This window comes from Mobula hypostoma, chromosome 14, assembly GCF_963921235.1.
Source record: "Mobula hypostoma chromosome 14, sMobHyp1.1, whole genome shotgun sequence".
NCBI classification, from domain to species: domain Eukaryota; kingdom Metazoa; phylum Chordata; class Chondrichthyes; order Myliobatiformes; family Myliobatidae; genus Mobula; species Mobula hypostoma.
In genome coordinates, this window is record NC_086110.1 from 4,357,230 (window position 1) to 4,377,648 (window position 20,419).

Genomic DNA, 20,419 nt, shown 5'->3' on the forward strand with positions numbered 1-20,419 from the left:
TACTGACAAGTACTTTTATTGTCTCAATGAAGAACCGAATCCCTGTGTACACACCTACTAAGTTTTCCTGACCCTCCATGAACAGTCAAAGATTCGAAAAGGTAACACCGGTAAAAGGAGTCTTTGCTAGCCATGTATTCCTCATGTTCCCACTCCAGTCTCCACATGTTCATGGGGCTCTCCACATCCATGATGGTGGGTCTCGGGTGTTTGGAGAGTTATCGCTACATTTGCAGTTGAAGTGTCTGCTTTTATACTCATTCCGTACCAGTCCAAACATTGCATTTCAGTGTTATTGGCTCTGGGTCATGTGACTGATGTGCTTATTGGCTCTGATCCAAGGACCACACAACTTCATGCCTTAGATGACTTTCGCTCAAACTAGTCGAACCAGGTCACACAGACACTGGGCTGAGATAACAAGATTACTTCTGCAAACCTGCCATTGTGCACAATACATAGCTTGTCTGAGAATGATCTCAGGTTTAGCAGAAACTCCTTGTGTTCTAATTGGATTACCTCAGAACAAAATTCAGTTCTCAAACAGATCATAAGATGGACGTTGCAGAGCAGCTTCACAAAATGGCAGCCTCCATCTCCTTCAAGAACAAGGCAAGAACAAAGACAATTGATTTGTCTACATTTGAATTTCCTGATTTGTAGACTGCAGTTCTTTCTGGCCAACAAGTGGATAACCAAAGACTTTTGCCCTGGGTGGAAATAGCTAAAATTAGGGGGTGTAATTTTAAAGTGATTGGAGGAAAGTACAGAGGAGGGGGAAATTTCAGTGGTTAGTTTCTGATTTTACACAGAGAGTGGTGAGTGCATGGAACACCTGGTTGTAGAAAAGGATACATTAGGGACATGTAAGAAACTCTTAGATAGAAACATGGATGATAGAAAAACGCAGGTCTATGTAGGAGGCAAGGATTAGACTGATCTTAGAGTAGATTAAAAAGTTGGCAGACTATTTTGTGCTGAAGAGACTGTCCTGTGCTATAGTGTTCAATGTACTGGGTGGAATCAGGATCCCACTGGCTCTCGGGGCTGGTTCCTGGGATTGAATCCCTCCCCTTCCTCATTCTGTTCTCGTTCAAATGTCTGGGACTTGATTTAGTTTCCGCTCTGCCACAGACGTGTTTAATGAAACACTGCACGTTTAGCCGGTGAGGTGACCACGTATACATACATGAACCAAAAATTATGCAGACATTGGAAATATAATCCAGAGGGAAAACAGTCTCATCGAAGGCTTTTTCATTCCTTGTGCACGCTGTTTCCTTGGAAGCCATCCCAGTATTACTCTCAAGGTCTCCTGTACAGCTGGCAGCTTCCTCAAGTTTCCTGGACAACATTTCTCACACAAGACAAGCAGGTTGGTCAACCACTGTTGAATCACTGTCCATGAGCATTGCGTGACAGATTTGCTCCAGTGGGTTTGGTGCAATGTTCACCCATCAACGTGGACAATGCCCAGTTCGAGAAAGCAAGAGAAGTCCAGCTATCTACCAGCCCATTGATCCACTTCCTATCATCAAAGTGATGAAGACAACATCCAACATCACCTAGTTCCGATCCTGATCACTGAATGGCACCATTGGACTCCAGGATTGGAGAGGGTCTGGGTGAATTGCAGAGACTACTCCAACCTCAAGGGAATATCTGAAGAATGGTACATTTCTTCGTGGAGTGGGGAACGGCTGGGTCTTTACAATGATCATGATCACAAGGTGGTGTAGCAGCTAGCATATCGAATTACAACAGCCAGCTGGGTGATGGGGCTTCTTTTAGGAGTTTGCATGTTCTTCCTGTGACCACATCCATTTCCACTGTGTGCTCCTCATCCCAAAGACGGGTCAGGGTTAGTGAGTGTGGGGACACTTGTGTGTGGTCTCCTCGTCCCAAAGACCGGTCAGGGTTAGTGAGTGTGGGGACACTTGCAGGCTGCACAGTACAATTCTCACTACTTTGATTTGATGCAAATGACCCATTTCACTAAATGCTTTGATGTACTTGTGACCAATAAAGTTAATCAATCAGTTAGACTATCTGATTGATTTTTAAATACCAGATTTTAACTGAACCTAAAGCATGCAGATACCACAGGTGGGCTTTGAACCCGGGCCTGTGGCCGATTGGAACTTCACCTGTACCACCACGACAAGCCCTGTTCACGTGGGTAGGTAACTTGCCCAGCCTGCCTCACCTGCAGAGCTCCCAGCCCTGGACGTGTGTCGGGATGTTCAGAGCTGTCCTCACGTCAGCATGGTTGAGCCAGTTCCTCTGGGCCGTGCCGTTGATGCACGGGGGATCCAAATGACTGGCCGTTCCTCTTGCCTGGAGAGGAAGGGAGGGAGAGAGAGACCAGGGTGTCTGTCAGTGATGATGTACGACTGCCACATGGTAACCCAAACCACCACATGGAAATCATTTCCAAATTGTGCCCATTCAATAGCAGAGAAGTGCACGGAGGGGCCCCCGGCACAGGGTTGGATAAAGGCTGCAAACTCAGACAACTCCATCACACACACCCCCACCAAGGACACCTTCAAAAGGCGATGCCTCAGAAAGGTGGCATCCATCGTTAAGGGCCCCCACCACCCAGGACAGGCCCCCTTCTCATCGCTCCCATCAGGAGCCTGAAGGCACAAACTCAGTGATTCAGGAACAGATTCTTCCCCCTGACATCAGATTTCTGAATGGACAATGAACCCATGAACACAATCTCTATTTTTGCAATACTTCTTTTTAACATACATTTCTTGTTCCAATGTATAGTATATTTTGTGTACCACTGCTGCAGAACAAGACGTTTCAGGCATACTGGATGTCAGTGATTCTGACATTGAATCAGGCGGAGGGAGTTTGACCTCTGAGCGTTTGGCACTTTGATATGGACGGGAGGGGTGCAGCTTAGAGAGATCCGAAACCAGGCGGAACTGCAGAGTCACGGGAGAAACAAGGGAACCGTACGGCACTGGGACCTGGAAGTTGACGGCTCAGAGAGTCCCTCACCCTGGCATTACTGTTAAAGCGGGTGATGACGGTTGGATCAGCAGAAGAGGCAGCAGGTATAACTGCGAGTGAGGAGGTGCCAACTGGCTGAGGCTGTAACACTGGGCGACACATGCAGAACAGCAAAAACATCATGGGCCAGGCAGAGCTGCACAACCTCGTGACCAACATGTCAGATCAAAGCGTTGCAATGTCACCAGTGGTGGTACAGACTTTAAAGAGCTAATAGAAAATGGTGACCCCCAGAATGCCTCATCCTTATAGAAGCATAGAAAACCTACAGCACAATACAAGCCCTTCGACCCACAAAGCTGAGCCAAACATGATCTTACCTTAGAACTACCTAGGCTTTACCCATAGCCCTCTATTTTTCTAAGCTCCATGTAGTAATCCAGGAGCCTCTTAAAACACCCTATCGTTTCCGCCTCCACCACCACCGTCACCGGCAGCCCATTCCACACACTCACCACTCTCTGTGTGAAAAAACTTACCCCTGACATCTCCTCTGTACCTACTTCCAAACACCTTAAAACTATGCCCTCTCATAGATAGATAGATAGATAGATAGATATACTTTATTGATCCCGAGGGAAATTGGGTTTCGTTACAGCCGCACCAACCAAGAATAGAGCGTAAATATAGCAATACAAAAACCACAAACAATCAAACAACAAAATGGAAACTATGCCAGATGGAAAAAAGTCCAGGACCAGTCTATTGGCTTAGGGTGTCTGACCCTCCACGGGAGGAGCTGCAAGTTCGATGGCCACAGGCAGGAACGACCTCCTGTGCCACCCAGTGTTGTATCCCGGTGGAATGTGGCCGAAGTCCAACAGTAAAAAGTTCAATATCCGGTCTACAAACACGTTCCTCGATCGTAATATGACCCGGATTACACCATCTGTTGTTAACCAGAACAGTAAGCACCCAACTCCTTTACGCTTACCACTCTCAGTGCACTTCCGGTCAGCCCGAACGGTCTGGAAGCCGTCCATGGAAAAGTTTTGATCGGGAATGTCCTCGTGCAGCCCCATTCCAGTGAAACTCATAACGCTGCACTCCTGAAATGTTTTCTGACGCCTGGCTAGCGCCGTGAACTCGTCCATTTTATTACCCACTGAACTCTTCTTCTCCATAAGTCTCTGTTGTCTCGACCCAGTCCTCTTTCCTCGACTTTGTGATCCCCCTCTGCATCCTCTGTGTGATTTCCTCCAGATTTCAGCAGGGGTGTCCGCCGCTCTGCTCGCTAAACTCGCCAGCATAAGCTCAATCAGCTGGTCCCTGGAATAAACAATGCGACCATACTGCTGCCCCACATGTCGGGATGTAACTATTTCCAGCGCTAAAAACCCAAATAAAACTCTCTCTACCAGCATGTTAGAGAGGGTGCAGCTTCGACGTGTTACCGTAAAAAAAAATACAAAAAATAACGTAAGTTAAAAAGTAAGAAGAAAAAAGTAAGAATCTGATCGGAACGGCTATAACAGGCTGCATGCACGACCGGCTCATGTGCACTATTTTAGCCATTTCAGCCCTGGGAAAAAGCCTCTGACTGTCCACACAATCAATGCCTCCCATTATCTTGTATACCTCTATCAGGTCATCTCTCATCCTCCATCGCTCCAAGGAGAAAAGGCCAAGTTCACTCAACCTATTCTCATAAGGCATGCTCCCCAATCCAGGCAGCATCCTTGTAAACAACAGGAATTCTGCAGATGCTGGAAATTCAAGCAACATACATCAAAGTTGCTGGTGAACGCAGCAGGCCAAGCAGCATCTATAGGAAGAGGCGCAGTCGACGTTTCAGGCCGAGACCCTTCGTCAGGACTAACTGAAGGAAGAGTGAGTAAGGATACTCTGCAATCCCATCTCCCTCAGATCCCACCGTCAGCTCCTGGGCCCTCAGAGGCCCCATCTTCCTCTCACCCCAACCCTCCCCTCTCCATTGACACCCCCAGCCTCCCCCCTTCCCCCTCTGATCCCAGCTCTCATCCGTGCCGGGTCTTTACCATCCCCTCCGACCTTCAACTGTCTGAGCCTACTTCTTCGGCAAGGACTCTTCCACCCCCACCAATGACCCCTTCTCCCGTCTTCAACCCTCCTCTTCTTCATGGACACCCCGCTCTGGTCTTCTGCCTGCTCTGGATCTCTTTATTGCCAACTGCCGACGGGACATCAACCGTCTCGACTTCACCGCACCTTGTCCCCATTCCAACCTCACTCCTTCGGAACGCTCTGCTCTCCACTCCCTCCGCACTAATCCTAGCATTATTATTAAACCCGCTGATAAGGGGGGTGCTGTTGTAGTCTGGCGTACTGACCTCTACCTTGCCGAGGCACAGCGACAACTCGCGGATACCTCCTCTTATTTACCCCTCGATCGTGACCCCACTAAGGAGCACCAGGCCATTGTCTCCCACACTATCACCGACTTTATCCGCTCAGGGGATCTCCCATCCACTGCTACCAACCTTATAGTTCCCACACCTCGCACTTCCCGTTTCTACCTCCTACCCAAGATCCACAAACCTGCCTGTCCTGGCCGACCTATTGTCTCAGCTTGCTCCTGCCCCACCGAACTCGTTTCTGCATACCTCGACACTGTTTTATCCCCCCTTGTTCAATCCCTTCCTACCTATGTTCGTGACACTTCTCACGCTCTTAAACTTTTCGATGATTTTAAGTTCCCTGGCCCCCACCGCTTTATTTTCACCATGGATGTCCAGTCCTTATATACTTCCATCCCCCATCAGGAAGGTCTCAAAGCTCTACGCTTCTTTTTGGATTCCAGACCTAATCAGTTCCCCTCTACCACCACTCTGCTCCGTCTAGCGGAATTAGTCCTTACGCTTAATAATTTCTCCTTTTGCTCCTCCCATTTCCTCCAAACTAAAGGTGTAGCTATGGGCACCCGTATGGGTCCTAGCTATGCCTGCCTTTTTGTTGGGTTTGTGGAACAATCTATGTTCCGTGCCTATTCTGGTATCTGTCCCCCACTTTTCCTTCGCTACATCGACGACTGCATTGGCGCTGCTTCCTGCACGCATGCAGAACTCGTTGACTTTATTAACTTTGCCTCCAACTTTCACCCTGCCCTCGAGTTTACCTGGTCCATTTCCGACACCTCCCTCCCCTTTCTAGATCTTTCTGTCTCTGTCTCTGGAGACAGCTTATCCACTGATGTCTACTATAAGCCTACTGACTCTCACAGCTATCTGGACTATTCCTCTTCTCACCCTGTCTCTTGCAAAAATGCCATCCCCTTCTCGCAATTCCTCCGTCTCCGCCGCATCTGCTCTCAGGATGAGGCTTTTCATTCTAGGACGAGGGAGATGTCTTCATTTTTTAAAGAAAGGGGCTTCCCTTCCTCCACTATCAACTCTGCTCTTAAACGCATCTCCCCCATTTCACGTACATCTGCTCTCACTCCATCCTCCCACCACCCCACTAGGAATAGGGTTCCCCTGGTCCTCACCTACCACCCCACCAGCCTCCGGGTCCAACATATTATTCTCCGTAACTTCCGCCACCTCCAACGGGATCCCACCACTAAGCACATCTTTCCCTCCCCCCCCTGCATTCCGCAGGGATCGCTCCCTACACAACTCCCTTGTCCATTCGTCCCCCCCATCCCTCCCCACTGATCTCCCTCCTGGCACTTATCCGTGTAAGCGGAACAAGTGCTACACATGCCCTTACACTTCCTCCCTTACCACCATTCAGGGCCCCAAACAGTCCTTCCAGGTGAGGCATCACTTCACCTGTGAGTCGACTGGGGTGATATACTGCGTCCGGTGCTCCCGATGTGGCCTTTTATATATTGGTGAGACCCGACGCAGACTGGGAGACCGCTTTGCTGAACATCTACGCTCTGTCCGCCAGAGAAAGCAGGATCTCCCAGTGGCCACACATTTTAATTCCACATCCCATTCCCATTCTGACATGTCTATCCACGGCCTCCTCTACTGTAAAGATGAAGCCACACTCAGGTTGGAGGAACAACACCTTATATTCCGTCTGGGTAGCCTCCAACCTGATGGCATGAACATCGACTTCTCTAACTTCCGCTAAGGCCCCACTTCCCCCTTGTACCCCATCTGTTACTCATTTTTATGCACACATTCTTTCTCTCACTCTCCTTTTTCTCCCTCTGTCCCTCTGAATATACCTCTTGCCCATCCTCTGGGTCACCGCCCCCCCTTGTCTTTCTTCCCAGACCTCCTGTCCCATGATCCTCTCGTATCCCCTTTTGCCTATCACCTGTCCAGCTCTCGGCTCTATCCCTCCCCCTCCTGTCTTCTCCTATCATTTTGCATCTACCCCTCCCCCTCCAGCTTTCAAATCCCTTACTCACTCTTCCTTCAGTTAGTCCTGACGAAGGGTCTCAGCCTGAAACGTCGACTGCGCCTCTTCCTACAGATGCTGCTTGGCCTGCTGCGTTCACCAGCAACTTTGATGTATGCAGCATCCTTGTAAATCTCCTCTGCACCCTTTCTATAGTTTCCACATCCTTCCTGTAGTGAGGCGACCAGAACTGAGCACAGTACTCCAAGTGGGGTCTGACCAGGGTCCTATATAGCTGCAACATTACCTCTTGGCTCCTAAACTCAGTCCCACGATTGATGAAGGCCAATACACCATATGGCTTCTTAACCACAGAGTCAACCTGCACAGCAGCTTTGAGTGTCCTATGGACTCGAATTCCAAGATCCCTCTGATCCTCCACACTGCCAAGAGTCTTGCCATTAATACCATTCTGCCATCATATTTGACCTACCAAAATGAATCACTTCACACTTTTCTGGGTTGAACGCCATCAGCCACTTCTCAGCCCAGTTTTGCATCCTATCAATGTCCCGCTGTAACCTCTGACAGCCCTCCACACTATCCACAACACCCCCAACCTTTGTGTCATCAGCAAATTTACTAACCCATCCTTCCATTTCCTCATCCAGGTCATTTACAAAAATCACGAGGAGTAAGAGTCCCAGAACAGATCCCTAAGACACACCCCTGGTCATTGACCTCCATGCAGAATATGACCCTCTACAATCACTCTTTGCCTTCTGTGGGCAAGCCAGTTCTGGATCCACAAAGCAATGTCCCCTTGGATCCCATGCCTCCTTACTTTCTCAATAAGCCTTGTATGGGGTACTTTGTCAAATGCCTAATGGATGCTAATGAGAAGGCAGAAATGTTTGCATTCAGGTGCAGCCAGAATTGGCAAATACCAACAATCTGACGGGCAAGTGAGACAGTATCAGCAGATCAGTGGGAGAGAAGGAACACGGCATTGGCAACTCCTTGTCCCTACCCCAGATGCTGCTCGACCCACTGAGTCCCTGCAGCATATAGTATAATGCTGCTGATTCCAGCACCTGCAGTCCCTCCAGGAGCCTGCGGCCCCCTTGTCTCCATCCCAACACCCCCTACCATCATGGAGTCCAGGATGCCCAGCACGCATTGCTGGATCTTGTCAAACACCTCTGATGTCTACAGTATATTGTACCGTCATCCGGTTCTGATGATACTGATGAACTGGGCATGAAAGCACCCAAAGACCATTGTGGCTAGAACAACACAGCAAGGAAACCAGTAACTAGTGGGTTGGAGGGCGGGGGGGGGGTGGGGGGAGGTCACAAGAGATGGATCAACAAACCTGCCTGAGCAACATATTCGAGGATTCTTCCCACCCCAGACATCCTCTTTTCTCCCATATCCTGTCAGGCAAAGGGCAACTTCTGACCCACTGTTGAACAAACCTCTCATCTAAAGCTGAATTCTGTTCTCCAAGTCTCCCTCATTAAGATCATTGCAGCTTATTGTCTGTCCGCAATGCAATTGCAGCATGATATTCTGCGTTCCTTTTACTACCTCGATGTACAGCACGGCACACAAAGGCATCTTGGTACACGTAAATGAATAGTGACATATACATACTTCGCTGATAACATTAATGATATTAAACCAATAGTATTGTTGGTTGTTATTGGACCTACACACTAGAAATCCGGACTGGTGATGATCTGACAGGGAGAATGGGATTGAAAAGAATCAGCCCTGATGGAATGGCAGAGCAGATTCAATGGGCTGAATGGCCTAATTCTGCTCCTATACCTGATATTTTGTGTGATGTCACGAGTTCAACTCTCACTGTGGTAACTGGTGCATTGAAATTCAGTGTAGGGAACATGAACATTAGCCAGTTGCGCAAGTGTGGGCCCTTTTCAAATCTTAAAGGAAAAGGAAAAGATTTTCATACCATCACCGTTTCAAACTGGTAAAATTGGAAGAGATTTTTCATGTCTCTGTCAAAGCGCGCGGTATCTTTCTGTATTCCTCCAGCACAGTCCATGTACAGTGAGTATAGATTCAGTCCGTTGTTGAAGATGATGGAACTGACTTCCCAGAGCTGTAAAACAAATCATTTTTCTCAGGTCAACCCACCTGCTGGTTCATTTACCTTCCACCAGATCCGAGTCCCTCACCATTCGGGAATGAGTGGGCTGAGGATCAAGTCAATCGTCCACTCAGTCACACACCCGTGACAACAGCAGGGTGAGCCCACAGTGCTCTAGGCTTTCAACAGGCCTCTCGATCTCACAGCCGACCTCGTGGTGGTCGTTGCACCTTATTGCCTACCTGCTCTGTAACTGTAACAATCTGTTACTGCTTTCCCCTTTGCACTGATGGATGGAAGAAACACCACAGATTCTGCAGATCCAGAGCAACAAACACAAAATGCTGGAGGAACTCGGCAGGTCAGACAGCAACTTTGGAGGGGCCAGCCCGAAATGTCAACTTTATTCCCATCCATAGATGCTGCCTGACCTGCTGAGTGCAGAATACAGGTTTTCACTGTTACTCAGTACATGTGACAGCAATAAGCCAGTTACACCAACTCCCCACACCATAGAGGGTGTAGTCCATACCTGGTGCCTCAAGGGGGCAGCACCCTCACCATGCCCACTTCCCACTTCCCATTACTGTACTGCCATCGGAGAGCCTGAAGTTCCACATAGCGGTTCAGGGCCAGCTTCTTCCCTCCACCATCAGTACCTCTTTATTCCTCTTTTATTGCACTTTTTTTTTGTACTTTATAGTAATTTTAGTCTTTTTACAACATTTTCCTCCAAGAGGACTACAACCTTGTAGAGATTTGGAGGCTTGTGTGCCTAAATGACCTGGAGAGCTATCCTGGCTGGAGTTGGGGCATTAAACTCTGGCTCTTGCTAGGTCACCCATGCCAAACAGGTCAAAGGTTAGATGTCAGACTAAGTGTTCCACCGGTCCTCCAGGTTTGGGGGTTCAATTCAGAGATAACAACCCTGACTGGTAAAAATAGTTACAGAAACAGCAATTCTACACCCAAGTGTGACGGTATTCCTGAATCTCCCCCTGGGACTTGCATGACTGACAGTAGTGAAAACCAAAAGGAAGCGACTGACACAATGAAGGAACACCACCAGAAATGGAGGACCTTCATTGCAGTCCTAAAGCCAAGGTTGATAAGTTCTTGATTAGTTAAGGTCTTAAAGATTATGGGGAGAAGACAGGAGGATGTGATTGAAAAGGATAATAAATCAGCCATGGAGTGGCAGAGCAGACTTGATGGGCTGAATGGCCTAATTCTGCCCCTATATCTTGTAGTCTTATGATATTGTCCCAGGGTGGGGTGAGTTCACTAAACCCTCCCAGTGGATTTGGAGGATTGTGCAGAGGAAGTGTGTATAGGATCTCTCCATTGCTCAGAGATGGCTGATTTTGTTAAGTCCAGGTCTCTGAAGTGGATGGGAAGCCAGTGATGACGGCGCCATGAGTTTGCAGTCCCTCCTGTTGTGTCTGTGACACAGGTACAGCAAGGTGGAGCTGCAGAATATATTAAGGCAGACTGCCTGTGCGTGGCCTGTCTGGGAAAATGGGAGCATGGACACCGACACCTACCAACTGAGCGCAGCCCACGGCAGTGTTGTTGTAGAAGTTGCAGGTTCCGTCCTTGCAGCATAACCGGTTCAGGTCGATCCAGAGTCTTGACAGAAAACAGAAAAGGAAAAATAATGTGATCCAGATCGCAGGTCAGACACCTTTGCCCTAACTCACCTAACATCATTCCTCATCTTAGTGGATGCCAGATATGGACAGACCCATTAAAGATAAAAGGTTACTGATTAGCTTTATTTGTCACATTTACATCAAAACATCGAACGGTGTTCTTTGCCTCAACAGCCGATACAGTGCAAGGAGGTGCTGGGGCAGCCTGCAAGTTGCCATACCTCCAGCTCCAGCACAGCGTGCCCACAACTGACTAACCCGCACGTCTTTGTGTGATGAACCCCAGTCGGTCACAGGAAGAACATACAAACTCCTCACAGACAGTAGCGGGAATTGAACCCCAGTCACTGGGTCGGTACAGCATTACACTGACCACAGTGTTACCCATGTGTAACATCGTCATTTTACTTAAGGTAGAGGCAATCTAGTGTTACCACTCACCCAGAAGATTAAGGCACACGTGACCCACAGTGTATTGGCTAACTGGATTCAGAACTGGCTTGCTCATAGAAGACAGTGGGCAGTGGTCATAGGGACCCTAGCAGGAGGTCTGTGATGAGTGGTGTTCTGCTGTTTGTGATGTATATAAATGACCTGGATGAAAATATAGGTTAGTAGGTTGGTAGATGATATGAAGATTGGTGGTGTTGTGGATAGTGAGGTTCAGTGGGATAACCATCAGAGGTCGTGGGTTAAGGGTGAAAGGGGAACATGAGGGGAAACGTCTTCACTCAGAGAATTGTGGGAGTGTGGAATGAGCTGCTATCACAAGTGGGCTGTGCAGAAATTGCTGGGGCCCTAGCAGAGATATTGAAATCATCCTTAGTGAGTGGAGAGGTACTGGAGGACTGAGTTTAGCTGATGTTGTTCCACTGTTTAAAAAAGGCTTGAAACAGAAACTAAGAAATTATAGGCCAGTGAGTCTGACAGCAGTTGTGGGAAGGTTATTGGAAGGTATTCTAAGAGACAAAAATATATAAGTATTTGGGTAGACATGGACTGATTAAGGATAGTCATCTTGGCTTCATGCATGGTAGGTCATGTCTAACCAACCTTATCAAGCTTTTCGAGGAAGTTATGAGAAAAGTGGATGTTGTCTATGTGGACCTTAGCAAGGCATTTGACAAGATCCTGCATGGGAAGCTGGTCAAGATGGTTCACTCACTCACATTCAGGATGAGGTGGTAAATTGGATTAGACATTGGCTTTGGATTAGATATTCCCACAATTGATGTCAGACTCACTGGCCTATAATTTCCGGGTTTCTGGTTCAAGTCTTTTTTAAACAGCGGAACAACATTGGCTATCCTCCAATCCTCTGGTACCTCTCCACTCACTAAGGATGATTTAAATATCCCTGCCAGGGCCCTGGCAATTTCTGCACTTGCCTCTCGTCAGGGTCAAGGGAACACCTAGTCAGGCCCTGGGGATTTATCCACCCTGATTTGCCTCAGGGAAGCAAACACCTCCTCCTCTCCAATCTGTACAGGGTCTATGAAGTTGATGCCAATTTGCCTCAGTTCTATAGACTCCATGTCCATATCCTGAGTAAATACAAATACAAAGCATTCATTTAAGATCTTTTGGCACCACACATGGATTACCATTCTGGTCTTCCAGAGGACCAAATTTGTCTCTTGCAATCCTTTTGGTCTTAACATATCTGTAGACCCCCTTAAGATTCTCCTTCACCTTGTCTGCTAGAGCAACTTCATGCCCCCCTTTTAGCCTTCCTGATTTCTTTCTTAAGTGTTCTCTTGCATTTCTCGTACTTCATAACACCTCATTTGTTCCTACCTGCCTCTACCTGCTATGCACCTCCTAACCAGGGACTCAATGTCTTTTGGAAAACAAGGTTCCCTTTTATTCTGACAGGCACACACAAGCTTTGTACTGTCAAAATTTCAATTTTGAAAGCCTCTCATTTACCGAGTACACCTTTGCCAGAAAACAGCCTGTCCCAATCCACACTTGCCAGATCCTTCCTGATACCATCAAAACTGGCCTTTCTCCAACAAGAAATCTGAACCCACGGACCGGCCCTATCTCTTTGCATATTTGCTTTGACACTGATAGCATTGTGGTCACTGGATGCACACGTGTTCCCCTACACAAACTTCTGTCACCTGCCTAAAAGCAGATCCAGTATCGCACACTCTCTCACTCGGACTTCTACATACTGATTAAGAAAACTTAAGAGTCAGACCCATCAAGCTCCTCAAAGTAGGCACAGGAATGGTTCTATACAGATGATGTACAACTGGCCAGACATGGGCATCCCTGACATACGCCTCTTCGAAAGGGTAATGAGCACTATTAACAATCCATCGACCTTGACAAGGCATTCTGCAGCACAGTATAAGAGCTTAAGTCAGGGGAGAGTCCAGCTGCTCCACATCTTTCAACCTGACTACCAGATGATCTTTCCAGACCTCATAGCATGCATCCACACTCAATGGGGCCGGGGAAAACAAGGACCTGTAGAAGGAATGGACTTCTTTGTAGATTTATTGGGATCCGATAATGAAGGAGCCTTCAGCAGCTTGTGACTCCACTACCTGCTTTCAGACTCCCTACGACTTCTCCAAATTGCCAAAGAAGAATGAGCCATGGTCCAAATCCTGCAGCATTTGGATCCATGGCATGACGTGCACCCCTGGGAACTGCTGGAACTGCAGGTCTCTCAGCACATCACTCTTCTCTTGTTATTCCTGCCATAGCTGCGGGTCCCCAGTGGTCAGACCAAGACAGGACTCTATGTCAAGCAACTCTCTCTCAAGCCACTCGATCTCAGAGCCCCACCTCTTTTTCAGCCACTAATTTACTCCCAACATAGAAACTGGAGGTGCTATCATAGCCGCAGGGAGCAGAAATCCTCTTCTCCCTGCAGTTGGTCCAGAATGCATTGCAGAATCGGCTGTCCTCCAGCAGCCGGTTGTTGGAGGCCAGGACCCAGATCCCGGCCGCGAGTGCAGAGGAGCGAAATCCAGCTACACAAGGCGATGGTCCAAGCATGATACTTTCACATGGGGGTGCACAGTATGGCCAAGATGGTCTATTCGGGAACCTCATTCCCTTAGACCATCTCGAGAAGGCACGAGAGTAAGGATGAAGGGTCAACCAAGTCAAAGGAGGCTACTAGATCTACTAACTTCCTTGCCAATGCTGGGTCATGCTGGGCACCACAGCAGTCCTATTCTTCAAGGGTACGGTTGAAATATCTGGTAAACTTCAGGCTGGAGAAGCAAGCAGGTACAGGGACCATTAAGGCAGTAGTACCCTCTACATCCAAAACCCTGTCCACCCATGTACAATGCTTCTCTCTGTCTCCCTCTGACCTTCAGGTTAGGCAGGTTCCCGGTACAAGCTCCAATGTTCTCAGAGGCCTGCTTTGAGGTGCTTGCTTTGCTTCATTGCCTTCTTGTCCCACAATGTCTACTCCCTGTCCCTCCCCATACCCATACCACAATGTCTACTCCCTGTCCCTCCCCATACCCATACCACAATGTCTACTCCCTGTCCCTCCCCATACCCATACTACAATGTCTACTCCCTGTCCCTCCCCATACCCATACCACAATGTCTACTCCCTGTCCCTCCCCATACCCATACCACAATGTCTACACCCTGTCCCTCCCCATACCCATACCACAATGTCTACTCCCTGTCCCTCCCCATACCCATACCACAATGTCTACTCCCTGTCCCTCCCCATACCCATACCAAAATGTCTACTCCCTGTCCCTCCCCATACCCATACCACAATGTCTACTCCCTGTCCCTCCCCATACCCATACCACAATGTCTACTCCCTGTCCCCCCCATACCCATACCACAAAGTCTACTCCCTGTCCCCCCCATACCCATACCACAATGTCTACTCCCTGTCCCCCCCATACCACAATGTCTACTCCCTGTCCCTCCCCATACCCATACTACAATGTCTACTCCCTGTCCCTCCCCATACCCATACCACAATGTCTACTCCCTGTCCCTCCCCATACCCATACCACAATGTCTACTCCCTGTCCCTCCCCATACCCATACTACAATGTCTACTCCCTGTCCCTCCCCATACCCATACCACAATGTCTACTCCCTGTCCCTCCCCATACCCATAGAACAATGTCTACTCCCTGTCCCTCCCCATACCCATACCACAATGTCTACTCCCTATACCCCCCCATACCACAATGTCTACTCCCTGTCCCTCCCCATACCCATACCACAATGTCTACTCCCTGTCCCCCCATACCACAATGTCTACTCCCTGTCCCTCCCCATACCCATACCACAATGTCTACTCCCTGTCCCTCCCCATACCCATACCACAATGTCTACTCCTTGTCCCTCCCCATACCCATACCACAATGTCTACTCCCTGTCCCTCCCCATACCCATACCACAATGTCTACTCCCTGTCCCCCCCATACCACAATGTCTACTCCCTGTCCCCCCCATACCCATACCACAAAGTCTACTCCCTGTCCCCCCCATACCCATACCACAATGTCTACTCCCTGTCCCTCCCCATACCCATACCACAATGTCTACTCCCTGTCCCCCCCATACCCATACCACAATGTCTACTCCCTGTCCCTCCCCATACCACAATGTCTACTCCCTGTCCCTCCCCATACCCATACCACAATGTCTACTCCCTGTCCCCCCCCATACCACAATGTCTACTCCCTGTCCCTCCCCATACCCATACCACAATGTCTACTCCCTGTCCCTCCCCATACATAGAAACATAGAAACATAGAAAATAGGTGGAGGAGTAGGCCATTCGGCCCTTCGAGCCTGCACCGCCATTTATTATGATCATGGCTGACCATCCAACTCAGAACTCCGCCCCAGCCTTCCCTCCATACCCCCTGACCCCTGTAGCCACAAGGGCCATATCTAACTCCCTCTTAAACATAGCCAATGAACTGGCCTCAACAGTTTGCTGTGGCAGAGAATTCCACAGATTCGCCACTCTCTGTGTGAAGAAGTTTTTCCTAATCTCGGTCCTAAAAGGCTTCCCCTCTATCCTCAAACTGTGACCCCTCGTTCTGGACTTCCCCAACATCGGGAACAATCTTCCCGCATCTAGCCTGTCCAATCCCTTTAGGATCTTATACGTTTCAATCAGATCCCCCCTCAATCTTCTAAATTCCAACGAGTACAAGCCCAGTTCATCCAGTCTTTCTTCATATGAAAGACCTGCCATCCCAGGAATCAATCTGGTGAACCTTCTTTGTACTCCCTCTATGGCAAAGATGTCTTTCCTCAGATTAGGGGACCAAAACTGCACACAATACTCCAGGTGTGGTCTCACCAAGGCCTTGTACAACTGCAGTAGTACCTCCCTGCTCCTGTACTCGAATCCTCTCGCTATAAATGCCAGCATACCATTCGCCTTTTTCACCGCCTGCTGTACCTGCATGCCCACTTTCAATGACTGGTGTATAATGACACCCAGGTCTCGTTGCACCTCCCCTTTTCCTAATCGGCCACCATTCAGATAATAATCTGTTTTCCTATTTTTGCCACCAAAGTGGATAACTTCACATTTATCCACATTAAATTGCATCTGCCATGAGTTTGCCCACTCACCCAACCTATCCAAGTCACCCTGCATCCTCTTAGCATCCTCCTCACTGCTAACACTGCCACCCAGCTTCGTGTCATCCGCAAACTTGGAGATGCTGCATTTAATTCCCTCATCCAAGTCATTAATATATATTGTAAACAACTGGGGTCCCAGCACTGAGCCTTGCGGTACCCCACTAGTCACTGCCTGCCATTCTGAAAAGGTCCCGTTTATTCCCACTCTTTGCTTCCTGTCTGCTAACCAATTCTCCACCCACACCAATACCTTACCCCCAATACCGTGTGCTTTAAGTTTGCACACTAATCTCCTGTGTGGGACCTTGTCAAAAGCCTTTGGAAAATCCAAATATACCACATCCACTGGTTCTCCCCTATCCACTCTACTAGTTACATCCTCAAAAAATTCTATGAGATTCGTCAGACATGATTTTCCTTTCACAAATCCATGCTGACTTTGTCTGATCATTTCACCGCTATGTCACAATGTCTACTCCCTGTCCCTCCCCATACCCATACCACAATGTCTACTCCTTGTTTCTCCCCATACCCATACCACAATGTCTACTCCCTGTCCCTCCCCATACCCATACCACAATGTCTACTCCCTGTCCCCCCCCATACCCATACCACAATGTCTACTCCCTGTCCCTCCCCATACCCATACCACAATGTCTACTCCCTATCCCCCCCCATACCACAATGTCTACTCCCTGTCCCTCCCCATACCCATACCACAATGTCTACTCCCTGTCCCTCCCCATACCCATACCACAATGTCTACTCCCTGTCCCTCCCCATACCCATACCACAATGTCTACTCCCTGTCCCCCCCATACCACAATGTCTACTCCCTGTCCCCCCCATACCCATACCACAAAGTCTACTCCCTGTCCCCCCCATACCCATACCACAATGTCTACTCCCTGTCCCCCCCATACCACAATGTCTACTCCCTGTCCCTCCCCATACCCATACCACAATGTCTACTCCCTGTCCCCCCCATACCCATACCACAATGTCTACTCCCTGTCCCTCCCCATACCACAATGTCTACTCCCTGTCCCTCCCCATACCCATACCACAATGTCTACTCCCTGTCCCCCCCCCATACCACAATGTCTACTCCCTGTCCCTCCCCATACCCATACCACAATGTCTACTCCCTGTCCCTCCCCATACCCATACCACAATGTCTACTCCCTGTCCCTCCCCATACATAGAAACATAGAAAATAGGTGGAGGAGTAGGCCATTCGGCCCTTCGAGCCTGCACCGCCATTTATTATGATCATGGCTGACCATCCAACTCAGAACTCCGCCCCAGCCTTCCCTCCATACCCCCTGACCCCTGTAGCCACAAGGGCCATATCTAACTCCCTCTTAAACATAGCCAATGAACTGGCCTCAACAGTTTGCTGTGGCAGAGAATTCCACAGATTCACCACTCTCTGTGTGAAGAAGTTTTTCCTAATCTCGGTCCTAAAAGGCTTCCCCTCTATCCTCAAACTGTGACCCCTCGTTCTGGACTTCCCCAACATCGGGAACAATCTTCCCGCATCTAGCCTGTCCAATCCCTTTAGGATCTTATACGTTTCAATCAGATCCCCCCTCAATCTTCTAAATTCCAACGAGTACAAGCCCAGTTCATCCAGTCTTTCTTCATATGAAAGACCTGCCATCCCAGGAATCAATCTGGTGAACCTTCTTTGTACTCCCTCTATGGCAAAGATGTCTTTCCTCAGATTAGGGGACCAAAACTGCACACAATACTCCAGGTGTGGTCTCACCAAGGCCTTGTACAACTGCAGTAGTACCTCCCTGCTCCTGTACTCGAATCCTCTCGCTATAAATGCCAGCATACCATTCGCCTTTTTCACCGCCTGCTGTACCTGCATGCCCACTTTCAATGACTGGTGTATAATGACACCCAGGTCTCGTTGCACCTCCCCTTTTCCTAATCGGCCACCATTCAGATAATAATCTGTTTTCCTATTTTTGCCACCAAAGTGGATAACTTCACATTTATCCACATTAAATTGCATCTGCCATGAGTTTGCCCACTCACCCAACCTATCCAAGTCACCCTGCATCCTCTTAGCATCCTCCTCACTGCTAACACTGCCACCCAGCTTCGTGTCATCCGCAAACTTGGAGATGCTGCATTTAATTCCCTCATCCAAGTCATTAATATATATTGTAAACAACTGGGGTCCCAGCACTGAGCCTTGCGGTACCCCACTAGTCACTGCCTGCCATTCTGAAAAGGTCCCGTTTATTCCCACTCTTTGCTTCCTGTCTGCTAACCAATTCTCCACCCACACCAATACCTTACCCCCAATACCGTGTGCTTTAAGTTTGCACACTAATCTCCTGTGTGGGACCTTGTCAAAAGCCTTTGGAAAATCCAAATATACCACATCCACTGGTTCTCCCCTATCCACTCTACTAGTTACATCCTCAAAAAATTCTATGAGATTCGTCAGACATGATTTTCCTTTCACAAATCCATGCTGACTTTGTCTGATCATTTCACCGCTATGTCACAATGTCTACTCCCTGTCCCTCCCCATACCCATACCACAATGTCTACTCCTTGTTTCTCCCCATACCCATACCACAATGTCTACTCCCTGTCCCTCCCCATACCCATACCACAATGTCTACTCCCTGTCCCTCCCCATACCCATACCACAATGTCTACTCCCTATACCCCCCCATACCACAATGTCTACTCCCTGTCCCTCCCCATACCCATACCACAATGTCTACTCCCTGTCCCCCCCCATACCCATACCACAATGTCTACTCCCTGTCCCTCCCCATACCCATACCACAATGTCTACTCCCTGTCCCTCCCCATACCCATACCACAATGTCTACTCCCTGTCCCTCCCCATACCCATACCACAATGTCTACTCCCTGTCCCACCCCCATACCCATACCACAATGTCTACTCCCTGTCCCTCCCCATACCCATACCACAATGTCTACTCCCTGTCCCTCCCCATACCCATACCACAATGTCTACTCCTTGCTTCTCCCCATACCCATAGCACAATGTCTACTCCCTGTCCCTCCCCATACCCATACCACAATGTCTACTCCCTGTCCCTCCCCATACCCATACCACAATGTCTACTCCTTGTTTCTCCCCATACCCATACCACAATGTCTACTCCCTGTCCCTCCCCATACCCATACCACAATGTCTACTCCCTGTCCCTCCCCATACCCATACCACAATGTCTACTCCCTGTCCCTCCCCATACCCATACCACAATGTCTACTCCCTATACCCCCCCATACCACAATGTCTACTCCCTGTCCCTCCCCATACCCATACCACAATGTCTACTCCCTGTCCCCCCCCATACCCATACCACAATGTCTACTCCCTGTCCCTCCCCATACCCATACCACAATGTCTACTCCCTATACCCCCCCATACCACAATGTCTACTCCCTGTCCCTCCCCATACCCATACCACAATGTCTACTCCCTGTCCCTCCCCATACCCATACCACAATGTCTACTCCTTGCTTCTCCCCATACCCATACCACAATGTCTACTCCCTGTCCCCCCCATACCACAATGTCTACTCCCTGTCCCCCCCATACCCATACCACAAAGTCTACTCCCTGTCCCCCCCATACCCATACCACAATGTCTACTCCCTGTCCCCCCCATACCACAATGTCTACTCCCTGTCCCTCCCCATACCCATACCACAATGTCTACTCCCTGTCCCCCCC

At 48.9% G+C, this 20,419-nt stretch overlaps 1 protein-coding gene across 1 annotated transcript in view; it reads right to left on the minus strand.

The window, feature by feature from the left end:
- The window catches only part of LOC134356064 (lysosomal protective protein-like), a 71,172-nt gene that overhangs the window by 20,690 nt on the left and 30,063 nt on the right, over positions 1 to 20,419 (minus strand). The window contains exons 6-8 of the mRNA XM_063066603.1: positions 10,960 to 11,044; positions 9,278 to 9,427; positions 2,207 to 2,337 (exon numbers count right to left, since the gene is read on the minus strand). Coding sequence (XP_062922673.1) covers positions 2,207 to 2,337; positions 9,278 to 9,427; positions 10,960 to 11,044 — 366 coding nt within the window. The remainder of the gene's footprint in view (positions 1 to 2,206; positions 2,338 to 9,277; positions 9,428 to 10,959; positions 11,045 to 20,419) is intronic.